This window comes from Oncorhynchus tshawytscha, unplaced genomic scaffold (assembly GCF_018296145.1).
Source record: "Oncorhynchus tshawytscha isolate Ot180627B unplaced genomic scaffold, Otsh_v2.0 Un_contig_7744_pilon_pilon, whole genome shotgun sequence".
NCBI classification, from domain to species: Eukaryota; Metazoa; Chordata; class Actinopteri; order Salmoniformes; family Salmonidae; genus Oncorhynchus; species Oncorhynchus tshawytscha.
Window position 1 is genome coordinate 1 of NW_024608876.1, and position 16,047 is coordinate 16,047.

Below are 16,047 nucleotides of genomic sequence, written 5' to 3' on the forward strand. Positions count from 1 at the left end.
ACTAAATATGATCTTTAGTCTTCTTTAAAATTATATAAGGCCAAACCAGGGGGATCAACTGCCCCCTCTCATTGAAGCCATGGAAGTTCAAGGCAACAGTGGTACGGAGGCATTTGTTAACAGAACTTAATACCCCAATATAGTGAATGTGGAAAAAATGCCATTTTTGTGTAAAAATATTTTTGGAAGACCATGGTACCAGTAATTTGCTTCTAATACACCAAATGTATGTCCTTGAACAATTTATAATTTTTTTGATCGCACACACAAGTATAAGGGTGATTTAGTTGCTAATGGCAGCCTGCAGTACCCCGGTCGGTCTTCAACTTGAGTTACTCGATGAGAGGGAGCAGCGTCACTTCCTGGAGTAGCTCAAATGTTTCAGATTATGTCTTCATGAGACGCCGTCTTAAAAGATTTCAATTGAGTCTTCAATGCGCTATTGAGTCTTCACATACGAATGAATGGTGTCACCTCATCGTTTTGTCTGTGTGCACACTGGGCCACACACACTGTAACTGATTAACTCACAATGGACTAATACTGGGTGGAGAACAAACAGGCAAAGGTGTATTTCTCCAGCCTTTCATCTGGCCACGGGGCCCAGTGGGAACACAAAGGGCACCTTTGAACAGTCAGCATGAGACAGGTTGGACGCTACAGTACAGGCTTTAGGTTATGTGGCTGGGCTGCTGACACCCCACGTGGACTTTACTATGGCCTAGTCAGTATGGGAGATAATGGATGATAGACTAAAGAACATGATGAGTGATTGTGGCTGGGCCCCATTTTTGGGGGGTTTGGTGCTTCCTAGGAATGTAGGACAACCATACTGTCGACTGATTACATTAACTGTAGTAGGTGTGAGACTGTTGCTGCACCCAGACCAGGGGTGGAGTGGAGGGTGAATGTCTCTTTGCAACTTTCTCTTTGTGAAATGGCATTAACCACTACATCACTGTCCCAGACCTAACTGTTGATATTAGACTGCATGTCTAGACTGCATTTCCTAGTTGGTCTACATATGTAAACCATCAATGATATATGGGCAGCTGTACATTATTCCATCAGTTTGAGGTTGACAGCCATATGAACTGCACCGTGTTAGGAAAATAGAACTCATGTGGACTAACCAGTTACTGACAAAGTGCATCACTTGTTGTGGCTTGAGCTGCTATATACAAAGATGGTCCTGATTGGCACACTGCTATTCACGCCTTTCTGTGGATCAGTGCACAGCAGATGTAGGCAAAGGTGTCACTCACTCCATTAGGGGGGCTCCCGAGTGGCGCAGCGGTCTAAGGCACTGCATCTCTGCTAGAGGCGTCACTACAGACGGTCTGGGTCGAATCCAGGCTGTATCACAACCGGCCGTAGTAGGTAGTCCGATAGGGCGACGCACAATTGGCCCAGCGTCGTCCAGGTTTGGCCGGTGTAGGTAGCCATTGTAAATAAGAATTTGTTCTTAACTGACTTGCCTAGTTAAGTAAAGGTTACATAAAAATGTAAATAGTAATACCCTTTTAATAGGTCCCGATCATTTGTCAATATTTATTTAGCTTAATCTGTGTTTTGATTACAGAGAACCCAGGTGGCTGAGGTGGATTGGTTGTACTTTAGTTGTGCAATCAGGATGTGAATCGTCTCAACACAGGATCTGTAGTTCCGGGTTTGGCCACAAGATGGCCCAATGCAGTCACTATTGAGCAGCCTTGTCCATTACACTTAATTTAGCCCTGTTCAGGACATTGGGTAAGACTGCAATTCAGTGGAAGTAACTCTTTTGAGATTCATGGCAGATAACGTTAGACATTCTCACTCTCTGCAGAGGGGCTGAGTTGTGTTGCCTATATGTGCATGCTTGGCCCCAGTCCCATAACACGTTGGGAAGAAGCCAAGGATGTTCAGTATTTTCACCACAGCTCTGGCTCAGCTGCTCTCCTCTAGGTGCTGTGTGAGTAAACAAAAACAACTCTCTGAAGCGCGAGCCTGTATCAATTAGACTAGTCCCAAGACAGAGCCGTAGGTCTACAGATGGGACTAGTTGTCAGCCTGGTATAAATAGTAAACCGGTTAAGCGCTCAGTCTTTTCCTTGCTGAACAGTTCATATCGTGTTTCTGCAAAATCTGAATGTATCCACACATGACACTATTACAACACTGTTAAAAGTTATTCACTTCTAGAATTTGTCTAAGCCTTATGAAAACATTGACGTTACACCCTTAGCCTCCTCCTTAAATCACGACTTTAATCACTTAATTGTTTTTAGTGCTGTGATTTTCATTACTTTTCTGTTGACAGATCATAGGCCTGTTTATTTAGGATGCGTGTGGTTTTTTACATGTGACTTGGCTGTGGCCTACGTGTTCCAGGCTTCGTGTGTGTGTGGTTGAGAGGTAGGTTAGTAGCGATCTGTCATACATTAGTATTTCTCTGGGAGGGTCACTGCGTTAGACCTGCCTAGCCTGGAGGGATCCTGTCAGCAGAAATGTGGTGAAACAGTCTCCATTTAAGATTTCTGCGAGGTGCTTCACTTCAAGGCTGCGGCGGTGTTTTATAGGCAGGAAGATGGCTGACCTTCGCTCAGCACAGGACCCTCTTTCCCTCTACACACACGAGCATACACTTGTTTTAGCTCTCTCCTTCCTATGCTATTTGTCAGGCGCGCACACACACACGTACTGAAACTCACATGGAGCCCTTAGAGCGACAAGTAACCTCCACAGACTGAGTTAAGGCACCGGTGTTATTCATTAGTGTTGCTCTTGTCTTCCCTCCATAGAGCTCGGCACAGAGAGAACTGTGATGAATGTTTCCACACACAACGATCACTCTTCAAGCCTCCAGTCTGCATCCTGACTGATATGTTGGCTAGTAATCTTAGCTAAATTTGCGTCATTTATGTTTACGTCGTCTGTCCACGAGATGAGTTGGCGAAATGCTTGCAAAATCCGTATGGAAGTTTTGCAAATGTAATGCCATGTGGAGAAAAATTCATGACCTTTTACCAAGAGTTAGTGTCGTTCAGTGTGTTGTCATGCTGAGAACTAAAGTCTCTGGAACAGACCTTCCCTCTCACACAACAGCAGCAACCCAAGCCATATCAAGTGTGTCCGCTCCCTTGAGTTAATTAACATCAGGTCCAAGACCATCACTGGATATGCTTCTATTTGTGTCGTTTCAGATGGGAATGAGCGAGGCTTTCGTGGAAACTCATCTAGGCTAACCGCTGTTCTGCAATGGATCCCTGTTGGACTTTTCTTTTCCTTCCAGAAAACACTCCACACTGTCAGAGCAAATTACCCATAGTCCTGGTGAATATTCATGAAATGAAGTGCAGCAACTTCAAAATTGTTCTCAAATGCAGTAGATTTGAATACAGCCATAGAGCTTACCCCATGTGTAGACTACTGCACGGTGTTTACAAGAAGCTGATATGACTAATGCTTTCCCCCCTGCCCTTTGAACTCATGACGCCTCAACTCAAAACACAAGTCAGCATACTGTAGCTGAAGGATAAGCCATTAGTTACGCTGTTAAACACGGAGATGGGTTGGGGATGGTAAGAGCACTGAATCCCAGTTCAGTAGAAGATCCCCCTCTAATATTTTCTTCACAACTTTCTATAAGTCTTTCCAGGGAGACTTCTTAGGTGGCACCCTATTCCCTATATAGTGCACACATTTTTTGACCAGAGCCCTATGGGTCCTGTTTTAAAAGTAGTGTACTATATAGGGAATAGGGTGCCATTTGAGATGCTACCTGTCTGTCTTTAGTGCCTCCCTCTTTTGGCCTTTCCTAGCCTTTTATTTACTGTTGAAGCTTTTTTGTGCAGGGTCATAATAAAGTGGCAGTCCAAAACATCCCTGTAAAAGTGAGTAACTTAAAGATCCCCAGGCATCTTTATCTGTTTTCAGGCCTAGGGAGGCTGAAAGACATTTTCCCTAATGGAGCTGTGAGCTCTTATATTAAAGGTTTGGTCAAACAGGACTGTAATCTGAGGTGTTTATCTGTGTTGGTGGGTGAGAACCAGGAGGACAGGCCAGAACAGGAGCTGTTCCGCATGTTACTGCAGGGGAGATGCGATGGGAGCAACACACACACTAACACAAGGATTAACATTTGCATTGCAAAACACATTAAAAACATACACACGTCACAATGCACACAAACCAGCCAGGCGTTTCTTAGAAAGAGAACATTTTATATATAATCATCCTAAACAGGAAGGACGGGTAGGCAGACCTGTGTGATTCACCATAAATGAAACCTCCCAGAGATGCTCTATAAACTGTTCTCAGTTCAGTCTCTAAGCCTTAACAACCCCTCCCAGATACTCTAGATCTGCTGTGCTGCAAACCGTTTTCAGTTCAGCCCAGACCTGACCAACCTCTTACTGCTCACTCCGTCCTGAATTCCGCATATCACTGATAACGCTCACAATTCTTGGGTCAAGTGACCTTGGACGCCTCGGTGCTCAGTATTTTCCTTTCAGGTCGTCCCCAAGGCAGATTGCTTTGCTAGCGACAAGGGCTCAAACCAAGGCTAAAAATAGACCCCCAGTATGCCACACCAGTGTCTGGCCCGGCCTCTCGCTCTCTCACACACTCCGCTGTATTAACAGGGCAGTTGGATGGCTAGTTGTAGGACAATTGGCTGGCTTGAAGCCTATATGTAGGCATGGCATGTGGCAATGGGAGGTAGTGAGTACTGCTGTTTTTGCAGTAGAAGAGCAGCAGAGACCTATAGTGAGTGAGTATGCTGAGAATGAGGAAGTGGAGTCCAGGACACACACACACACACAGCACACTCTGCCAGAGGAAACCACACAAAGCAGGGCTGCCTTCCTGCCTCACAGATGGTCTGCCTGTGGAGGAGGAGGGGGAGGGGATTGGGGTTGTGACAGAGGCCTCACAACCCCCAGAGCTCTGAGTAGACACAAAGGAGAAAGAGCTAGGCAGCTGAGCTTAGGGCTATCATGTGTTAGACTGGATCTAGCTCGCAGCAATTGCTGGTGAAGCTAGCCAGGGCTTGTGTCTATTCTGATGTCTTCAGATTGCATAGTGGAATCTGTTGTGCCTTTGGCCTCTTTTTTTTTGTGTGTGTGCAGTCCTATCACTCCAAAGCAGTATTTTCTAAATGTATGAAATGCTATAGAAACTTAGTCAAAAGATGTTTCTTTCCAGCTTCTGAACATAGCCTAATCTATATAAATATTCCCTGTTATCCACTACATGTACAGTATGTATGCCTACAGCCATTTGAATTCTTCCTCTCCTCCTACTGTAGGTGTAAGTACTGGCACTATGACGACAACCTGTTGACGTCCAGTGTCATCATCGTGTTTCACAACGAGGGCTGGTCCACCCTGATGAGGACAGTCCACAGCGTCATCAAGAGAACGCCCAGACGATACCTGGCCGAGATCGTCATGATCGACGACTTCAGCAACAAAGGTAGCATTGGTTTGAGTACAAGTAATTACAACACAGGGTTTTGTCTTTGTACCAATATTGTCTTTGAACTAACGCTCACACCCTTACAAGCTCTGACTTTGCTTACAGCTATTTATTGATGTACTTACTGTGATATGTGGTTGTCCCACCTAGCTACCTTAATATCAAGATCAATGCATCTAGCTAGTCGCTCTGGATAAGAGTGTCTGTGAAATGACTTGCATGGAAATGTTTGTTCCATTTTGAATTAGCCAATCAGGTTAGACTAGAAGGCTTCATGACATCACTCTGCTGAAGTGTATCAGTGCTTCACTGCTGTACTTGTACATTTCCTCAGATACAAGCCTTAGTGCATAACATGTCTATTCTTGGTTTAAGGTTAAAAGCACCCTGCCTTTGTTTCAGCTAGGCTAGTAGATAACTACAGTTGGCTGTAAGCAGGGGACCCCCACTCCAATTACCAAGTAAAACGCCCAGCAATTGAATCAGAGCTCTGCAACAACACTTTGCCATTGTCATGCTAAATTATCACTGGCTATGAAAAGCATTGGAGTGGAACAGCCTTTCACCCCCAGTGTCTCCCTTAGTCTTGCATTGTGAGGCCCTGCCCAAGCAATGGAACACCATGCAGTAGAACTGTGAGAGCCTAGTCCACCATTCAGTTGTAGTACTGTGAGAGCCTAGTCCACCATTCAGATGTAGAACTGTGAGAGACTAGTCCACCATTCAGATGTAGAACTGTGAGAGCCTAGTCCACCATTCAGATGTAGAACTGTGAGAGCCTAGTCCACCATTGTGAAAAGCTGGCTGAGTAATTCCCTTGAAGCGGGGGCACCACAACACCAAAAGATGGGTAATGGACACTGACTTCATGAGAACATCAAGAGCTCAGAGAATTCATCTCATTAAGCATGCAGCCTGCCACGGATTGCTATTACCAAACGCCTGTTAGTGTTCCAAACCATCTGCATGCTATCACAAGCACTTCATTGCCAGTAAAGTTAGTCTGGCCATTGGAAACAGGGTTTTGAAGGAGAAAGATGCCATGTTATTGCTCAGGTTTCACATCAGTTGTTTCACATTTTGTTCTACAGCAGGCAGCCACAGCCAAACATTACACAAGTAATTATAAAGGTTGTGACTCACAGACCGCAAGCAATATATAGCAATGCCAGGTGCTCATCGTCGTTGCACTTCTGATGTGGAATTAAACTCAAGGTTATGGTTTATAAAATAGTATTTTGGGGTTGATACAGAAATCTCTTTATAGTTAAACCATGAAACCGTCTTGCTGCTGATAGGTACTTATCACAGTGGTAGGCCGTGCCTTTTCTTACTACAACAAAAGCGGTACCTGCTGTGCACCGACCCGGTAGTGACTAACCTGCCGTTTTTACTTGTAGAATTACAATTCTCGTCAGTGGACAACAACTTGACTTTGAGCCAATCAGAGAGCACAAACCCCACGTGGGAGAGCTGACAGGAGTGACAACAAAGATGGGAAGAGGGCGTTTTCTCCGTACAGCCACAGTTAAATGTCATGAGCCAGTCACACTTCATATGCAATGTTAGCTAGCTAAGTGCACAGACTCAATGCACACAACACTAAAGATTTCCTGCAAGCTAGCTAACCACTGGAGCAAATATTGACAAGGAAATCACAATGGATTAGTTTCCATGAAACCGCTGCCTGTGTTAGCTGCAGTGTCCTTAGCTACCTACACTACATTACCAAAAGTATATGGACACCTGCTCGTTGAACGTCTCATTCCAAAAACATGGGCATTAATATGGAGTTGGTCCCCCCACATTGCTGCAATAGCTATAACAGCCTCCACTCTTCTGGGAAGGCTTTCCACTTGGAACATTGCTGCAGGGACTTGCTTCCATTCAGCCACAAGCATTAGTTAAGTCGGGCACTGATGTTGGGTAAATAGGCCTGGCTTGCAGTCGGCATTCCAATTAATCCCAAAGGTGTTTGATGGGATTGAGGTCAGGGCTCTGTGCAGGCCATTCAAGTTCTTTCACCACGATCTCGACAAACCATTTCTGTTTGGAACTCAGTAGTGAGTGTTGCAACTGAAGACAGACCATTTTTACTCACTTCAGCACTGTGGTCCCGTTCTATGAGCTTTGTGGCCTACCACTTTGCGGCTGAGCTGCTGTTGCTCCACGTTTCCATTTCACAATAACAGAACCTACAGTTGACCAGGACAGCTCTAGCAAGGCAGAAATTTGATGAACTGACTTGTTGGAAAGGTGACATCCTATGATTATGCCATGTTGAAATTCACTGAGCTTTTCAGTAAGGCCATTCTACTGCCAATATTTTGTCTGTGGAGATTGCATGGCTTTATGGTCAATTTTATACACCTGTCAGTAACAGATGTATGTTGCACTAGCTTGCAAATATGCTAACGTTAGCTAGCTAACAAAACAGAGCTAGGATATTAGCTAGCTAGTTAAACTTTTGTCCATGGGCTGGTACTAGCTGTATTGGGTTATAGAGAATTAATTTAATTGTTTGTTTGTCATTTAGCTCAGGCTAGTATCAACAAGGGCTTTCTGCAAAATAACAACATTAGCACCGCTAGCTAAAATTGGAATCTAGACCATAAACTTAGCAACACACTGACATTTAACTTTATTTGGTTTAGGTATTTTAACAAGGCTGACAAGGTCTTTGCTGTGTGAACAGTGGGTTAACTGACACTCTGTTCAGGGGCAGACTGTCGGCCGGCAACCGTTTGATAATCCTACCGGTGTGTCTGGGCTATCAACTTCTAGTGACGATTGTAGTGTATATAATCTGCGCGACCAAGACACTACCCACTTTATATTTGTAAACACAGTCATACTTTTCATAGCACAATGATGATCTAACACTGTAGGATATCCTATTGTGTACATATCAGACTAGGAATGCTACTTCTTCTATTACTTGTTATTGATTTGAGTCTTACTGATGTATTGTACTGCATTGTTCTGGGGCCTAGCACACGAGCGTTTCACTGCACTTTTTGTACCTCCCGGTAAACTGTGTACGTGACAAATAAAAGTAGGTTTAATCTCACTGTCCCTGTCGGTCTCCAGTGCACCTGAAGGAGAGACTAGAAGAATACATTAAGCAGTGGAACGGCCTGGTCAAACTGCACCGCAATGAGAAGCGAGAGGGCCTCATCCAGGCTAGGAGTATAGGAGCCCATGTAGCCACCCTGGGACAGGTACGTTACAGCTACTCCATCACCTCTACACTTACTGTGTGACAGATGAGACAAAGAGGAATAAATGGATTGATCTGGAGTCACTAATATAGATGGAAAGATATGGAATGGTAACAACTCCTCTGTCAAGCAACTGTTCTCTCCAGTGTCTGACGTGTTTGGCCACTGTGTGTGTCCTGTCGTCTATAGGTTCTTATCTATTTAGACGCTCACTGTGAAGTTGCTGCCAACTGGTACGCCCCTCTGGTGGCCCCCATATCCAAGGACAGGTATGAGTGGTCTGCAGCTGTGATTTTTGAATATTTCTACTTCATATATGATGACTTGTTCTACTGTAATAATGAAAAATTTTCTGATCCATCGATGAACGGTGCAGGTCATTAATCCTCTCCACCAGAAACATCTCTGTATTATTTCACAGCATAACTAGTGATATACATTGACGTTTATATACAACCTAATTCATGTGCAGATGATTGTATTGAAAATTTATAGATGGGTGTATCCATCCATGCTGAATATGCAAAACTGTTTATCTATGCTAAATATTGATCAGTAATTATCCATTTAGTGCAGTGGCCTGCCATACTGTAACATCTTGTGTGTGTATTCTCATTGCCTGTTTCCAGAACGGTATGCACTGTACCTCTGATAGATTATATAGATGGCAGTGATTATACCATAGAGCCCCAGCAAGGTGGTGATGAGGACGGGCTGGCCCGGGAGCCTGGGACTGGAGCCTGCTGTGGAAGAGAGTGCCTCTCTCCAGCAGGGAGAAGGCAAAGCGAAAGCATAAGACCGAGCCTTATCGGTAAACATCCTGCTACCATCCATGCCCATCTAAAACCCAGATGTATTGTTTGTTTCCCCCCTGTGTGTGTGTGTGTGTGTGTGTGTGATGCATGAAACCCTCCATCTCCCCACCGGCTGTCCCTACCCAGAACGGTGTGCACGGTCCCTCTCATAGACTCCATAGAAGGCCAGACATTCCAAATTGACCCACAAGGGGGAGGGGACGATGATGGCTTTGCCCGCGGCGCATGGGACTGGAGCATGCTCTGGAAGCGTGTGCCCCTCAGTAGCAGGGAGAAGGAGAAGAGATTAACTAAAACTGAGCCCTATCGGTAATTTATCGGCACTAAAAATCTACCCTGCTTGCAACATCAACCATCACAAATGATGCACTAGAGTATACAATATGCTGTCTGCATGTGCAGTACTATTTGCTTGGCCTTGGCTTGCTCATACTACTGCTTGGCACTTCTCTATAGTGTATGCTGACTATGAAACACAAGTGCTACCTCATATAGTGATCTGTAGATGTAACAATAATCAGAAAGATATGTAATACCCATGAATTACCTACTGTAGCACTCAATGTGGTTTATTAATTTCTCTAACTTGCTCTAGTGCCAAATGTCAAGCTCTTGAGGAAACGCCTATGGCCTGGACCAATTTAAAAGCATCAATTTGTCTGAACCCTGAATGCTAGCAGTCTCTGATACCTGGAAGGAATTTTGACAGATGCCACTGCTTGTGCCTTTAGAAATCAATGCTTAAGTCTTTGAAATTAAACTCTTTGAAATCCCTCACTAATGTCCTGCATTCTCATTCTCAGTTTTTCTTGGTGTGATTTCCTCACCAATAATCTCTTCTGTCTTCTCCACAACTCGGTATCCTATCATGTATCCTACCACGTTATTCTATTGTTTTAGAAGATAAGTCAGTAATGTTTCACCTTTGATGGCTAGCATGATATTTGGTCATTTGACAGTAAGGATTGTTTGGGAGCACTCTTTGGGTCAATGTTCTTGTTCACTCTTTTTGTCATAATGCTTATGTTTCTCCTATTTCATCATGTATCCACCTTCTTCCCTACTACATTTTAGCTCTTATCCCTCTCTCTGGATGAGACTCCTGTGGATTGTGGGTAATGTAGTTTTGGGCCTTTCTCAGGTCTCCTGCCATGGCTGGGGGTCTGTTTGCCATTGAGAGGGACTTCTTCTTTGAGCTGGGCCTCTATGACCCAGGACTGCAGATCTGGGGAGGGGAGAACTTTGAGATATCCTATAAGGTAAACACTAAGATCACTTAAAGCTCTCAATCATCTATGAAAGATTTCACATCATAATAAAATACTTGGACTATTGTTTGGTCCTGTATTGATACTGTTACTAATCATGCATAATGATTGTGAATTTCAACTGAATTTCAACTTATCTCTATTGTACTAGTATACTATTGTATTTTCAGCTTTCTATGTACCATCTGTGTAACTCCAGCATGTTTGTTTGTCGATCTGATCCCAGATCTGGCAGTGTGGTGGCCAGCTGCTCTTTGTGCCGTGCTCCCGCGTGGGCCATATCTACCGCCTACAGGGCTGGCAGGGCAACCCACCCCCTGCCCATGTTGGCTCCTCGCCCACACTTAAGGTCAGTGTGCCAAGTCTGTCAAACTAAGCACCCAGGCTGCCCCTCTTAGCCTGCTCCCAGATCTGCTTTCAATGGCTTTCCAACTCCTATGGTGATTGTCACAATGACTGTAAGAGTTGGCAGGACAACACAAACAGATCTGGGACCAGGCTAGCCCACTCTGGCAAATCCCTGGCAGCTTTTTTGGCTCCTTTGAGCTGACCTGGCACCATCTGCTTATTTACTTGGATTTCATCCTTGTAAACTAATATGGTTCAGCCAGTTTCAAATGTCTACAAGTGTGACTAGATTGAATATATATTGTGCTAAGCACAGTTCATGTAGGCCTACAGCCGTTTATCAAATGGTCAGTAGTGGATTAATTATATAGATATCACCATATGTATCGGTCATCTGTATTGTATCATAAAACATCAGCAATCTTATGGAAAAACACCATATGAGAAGTAGCATATGGACTGACTGATGTCCTTCAAGAGGTGTTGTCCTTCATGGAAACTAATAATTGGTGATTTATTCTGATCCTCCCTGCTCCAGAACTATGTGCGTGTGGTGGAGGTTTGGTGGGACGACTACAAGGACTACTTCTATGCAAGCCGGCCGGAGACCCTCACCCTGGCCTACGGGGACATCAGCCAGCTCAAGAAGTTCAGAGAGGAGCACCGCTGCAAGAGCTTCAAGTGGTTCATGGAAGAAATTGCCTATGACATCCCCATGAACTATCCACTGCCTCCCAAAAATGTGGAGTGGGGAGAGGTAGGCTAAAGTATTGTCCATATTTCATTTTTAGTTTATTCATACTACACAATAGTAGCTAAAAGCTGAATTGTAGTCTTACTTAAAACATCAACATATGCATCTTTGAAGAGTAGTGTGTTACTGTCTGCTACATGACCAAAGTATGTGGACACCTGCTCGTTGAACATCTCATTCCAACATCATGGCCATTTAGTGGAGTTTGTCCCCTGCTTTAACAGCCTCACTCTTCTGGGAAGGTTTTTCACTAGATGTTGGAACGTTGCTGTGGGGACTTGCTTCCATTCAGCCACGAGCATTAGTGAGGTTGGGTGATTAGGCCTGGCTTGCAGTTACAGTTCCAATTCATCCCAAAGATGTTCGATGGGGTTGAGGTTAGGGCTCTGTGCAGGCCAGTGAAGTTCTTCCACATAGATCTTGACAAAACATGTCTGTATGGACCTCGCATTGGCATGCTGAAACAGGAAAGGGCCTTCCCAAAACTGTTGCCACAAAGTTGGAAACACAAAATCACCCAGAATGTTGTATGCTGTAGCGTTAAGATTTCCCTTTACTGGGACTAATGGGTCCTAGGCCAAACCATTAAAAATAGTCCCAGACCATTATACCTCCTCCACCAAACTTGACAGTTGGCACTATGCATTTAGGCAGGTAGTGTTCTCCTGGCATCTGCCAAACCTAGATTTGTCCGTTGGACTGCCAGATAGTGAAGCCTGATTCGTGGCTCCAGAAAACGTGTTTCCTCTGCTCCAGAGTCCAATGGCGGAGAGCTTTATACCACTCCAGCCGACGCTTGGCATTGCGCATGGTGATCTTAGACTTGTGTGTTGCTGCTCGGCCATGGAAACCCATTTCATGAAGCTCCCGACGAACAGTTATTGTGCTGACGTTACTTCCAGAGGCAGTTTGGAACTCTATAGCATTGCAACTTGCCTGTCCCGTTCTGTGAGCTTGTTTGGCCTACCACTTTCACTGCTGATGCATTGTTGCTCCTAGACGTTTCCACTTCACAATAACAGCACTTAGTTGGCCTCCCGAGTGGCGCAGTGGCCTAAGGCACTGCATTGCAGTCACTACAGGGTTCGATCCCAAGCTGTGTCACAGCCGGCCGTGACTGGGAGACCCATGAGGCAGCGCACAATTGGCCCAGCATCGTCCGGGTTAGGGGTGGGTTTGGGCGGCAGGATTTCCTTGTCCCATCGTGCTCTAAAGAATCCTTGTGGCGGGCCGTGTGCCTGCAAGCTGACTTTGATCGCCAGCTGGACAGTGTTTCCTCCAACACATTGGTGCGGCTGGCTTCCGGGTCCAGCGGTTTGTCAAGAAGCATTGTAGCTTGACTGGGTCTTGTTTCGGAGGACGCATGGCTCTCGACCTTCACCTCTACCGAGCCTGTAGGGCAGTTGTAGCAATGGGACAAAACTACCAATTGGATATCACAAAATTGGAGAGAAAAAGGGGTTAAAAGTACAACAAAAAATCAATATAAATAAAAGTACTTACAATTGACCGGAGAAGTTCTAGCAGGGCAGAAATTTGACTAACTGACTTGTTGGAAAGGTGGCATCCTATGACGGTGCCATGTTGAAAGTCACTGAGCTCTTCAGGAAGGCCATTCTACTGCCAATATGAGGCTATGGAGATTGCATGTGCTCGATTTTATACACCTGTCAGCATCAGGTGTGGCTGAAAGTCAAATCCACTCATTTGTGTATATGTAATGTATGTGCATTTGGAATGTATAGTGAGCATTATTGCTTTGTTCCAGGTCCGTGGATATGAGACCAGCTACTGCATTGACAGTATGGGCCACACCAACGGAGGCAACGTGGAGATTGGACCCTGTCACAGAATGGGTGGGAACCAGGTCAGAAAACCTCTTTGTGTCATTTGGGATTATAGACTTTATTTATTCCTAAACATTATTCCTCATTTACTGATAAAACACCCTTGTAGCTTTTCAGGATAAATGAAGCCAACCAGCTCATGCAGTATGACCAGTGTTTGACGAAAGGACCAGACGGGTCGGCGGTGATCGTTACACACTGTAACATGAACGAGAACACAGAGTGGAGATACTTCAAGGTATGCAGCTGCATCTAACTTCATATATAAGAACCTCCTTAGATTGGTGCCATTGTTTCAATCTATGATTGCTTCATAAGATGTGGTAAAGCAGTTGGAAAGAGAATCCATCCTTGTTACCAATACAGTATTATGAGTTTTTTTCCTATCACGCTACAGCTTGAGATGGTACTGCTGAACATGGCTTATTAGCATGTATATGTGAGGGTATATGTAGTGTAAGTGAACTCACTGTTTCGTTTCCCTCCCAGGACCTCCACAGGTTCACCCACATCCCCACGGGGAGGTGCCTGGACCGGTCGGACATCCTCCACAAGGTCTTCATCGCAGACTGTGACACCAGCAAAAGCACACAAAAGTGGGAGATGAACAATATTGTAGCAGTTTAAAGCTACGGCCCCACAGAGGGTATTTTACTCCTACTGGAACTCACTCTACAGGATAGGGCATCGAACACTGCACTTCAACTGTCTGCTGCATTGAGAGGTTGTGTACGTCCAAAATGGCACACTATTTCCCTATATAGTGCACTACTTCCAGAGCCCTATGGGCAGGAGTGTCAATTGTGTATGGCAGTCAACATACACCAACTATTTTAAAATGGGCTACTAAAGTCATTCCAATCCCCATTAAATGGCAAATGCAGTTTAAGCGGCAATAGCTGGCAGGCCTCCGAGCGGGTGGAAAGACTGTCTGGCTAGAGCACATTGATCTGAGGCAGCTTTTGTCTTAAAACAGTGCGGAGGTAGAAGATTGCTGTAGATGGCTATGACACTGCACTTTTGACTTTACATGGAACTTAACTCATTTTTAATCTCGGTGCTGAGCTAGTGCATAGCAGCTAATTGCTGTATGACATGTTTGTAGAAAGTGAAGTCCCTTATTGACTGGGGAATGAAGCTACAACTAGGGTTAAGGTGATAATGGCTGGAGTCAATTTTGCTTGTTTTCGCTGTCTCCAAATAGCTTTTTAGAGTTGAAATTGTGTAGGTTTAACTGAAATGACACCAATACCTAAGGGCCCTGGTCAAAAGCAATGCACTATATAGGGGATACTGTGCTCTCTCAACCATGTCCCACGGAAGATACTCCTCCCTACACACACTTGGATAATGGACATTTTTTCAGTTGTAGATGTTTACATGTTCTTGCTCTCTTCTCTCGGTTTTTACATCTTATTGGGGTCTTTGGGCTATTACTCAGGGGTCTGAGAATTTTTCTAACTTTAAAAAAACATTGGTGGAGGATTCATTAATCAATGTGCAGAATTCAACAAATCAAAACCACTTCTAGTAGTCATGTAATAAACTGCCCACTAGCTAGGATTTTAAGAATACTATGTTTTTGAAAACTGCAATGGATTATAACCTGGTCTCAGATCTGTTTGTACAATGACCCATAGGTGTTTAATTGGCAAGAAAGCACAAACAGATCTGGGACCAGGCTAGATGGATAAGTCCACTCATGAGTCATGGTCAAGAATGAACACTGGATGTTTTGGAAGGACTTACTACTTCAATGATGTTGGACTTAGGCACAGTGAAATTCCAAAAGCTTGAATTTAACATGTTGGCTCTAACTGGTGAATTTCAAATGGCTATATAAAGAAAGGGTCTGTGTTTTTATATATTTCCAGCTTGGTATGTAAATGTTGTTGAATGACTGACAAAGCAACCAGAATCAGACACCAATTTGTTCAAAGCAAAATTAAGAAAATGTGTTTTCTTTGGGGTATGATGTGATATGTATGCATTTTTTATAATGTAAAATAGGTTTGTTTCTAAAAGAGCTATGCAGTGAGCCTTGGATGAAGGTGTACATATCTAACTTATAAAAACATATTGGCTCAAACTGTACTCATGGCAATAAATTTAACCTTTTTACCAATGACTTTTTCCCCTTTTCCTTGAAATTACAATTTTTAGGGGTCTTTTTTATTACGTTCAATTGCAGTTATGTTGCGATAAGCCTATTGTATTCATCTTTTGAACCTTCAACCTTGTGTTTAGGTCTTACACTAAATCCCCCAGATAAACATGGTCTCATTTGTATGTTATCTATCCAAAAGAAAATGCCTCAACCCTGTCTGGCCATGT

General features: G+C 44.1%; 1 protein-coding gene across 1 annotated transcript; it reads left to right on the forward strand.

Moving 5' to 3' along the window:
• Positions 1 to 5,290: 5,290 nt before the first annotated feature.
• galnt7 (UDP-N-acetyl-alpha-D-galactosamine: polypeptide N-acetylgalactosaminyltransferase 7) lies at positions 5,291 to 15,841 on the forward strand (the record flags this gene model as incomplete). Its single annotated transcript, XM_042313787.1, is given in 10 exon segments — positions 5,291 to 5,457; positions 8,551 to 8,681; positions 8,871 to 8,950; positions 9,623 to 9,805; positions 10,638 to 10,755; positions 10,991 to 11,113; positions 11,651 to 11,869; positions 13,635 to 13,733; positions 13,823 to 13,951; positions 14,203 to 15,841. Coding segments are annotated over 10 exon segments (1,387 nt in total), but the record flags the coding sequence as incomplete, so codon positions are not given.
• Between the last annotated feature and the right edge of the window lie 206 nt (positions 15,842 to 16,047).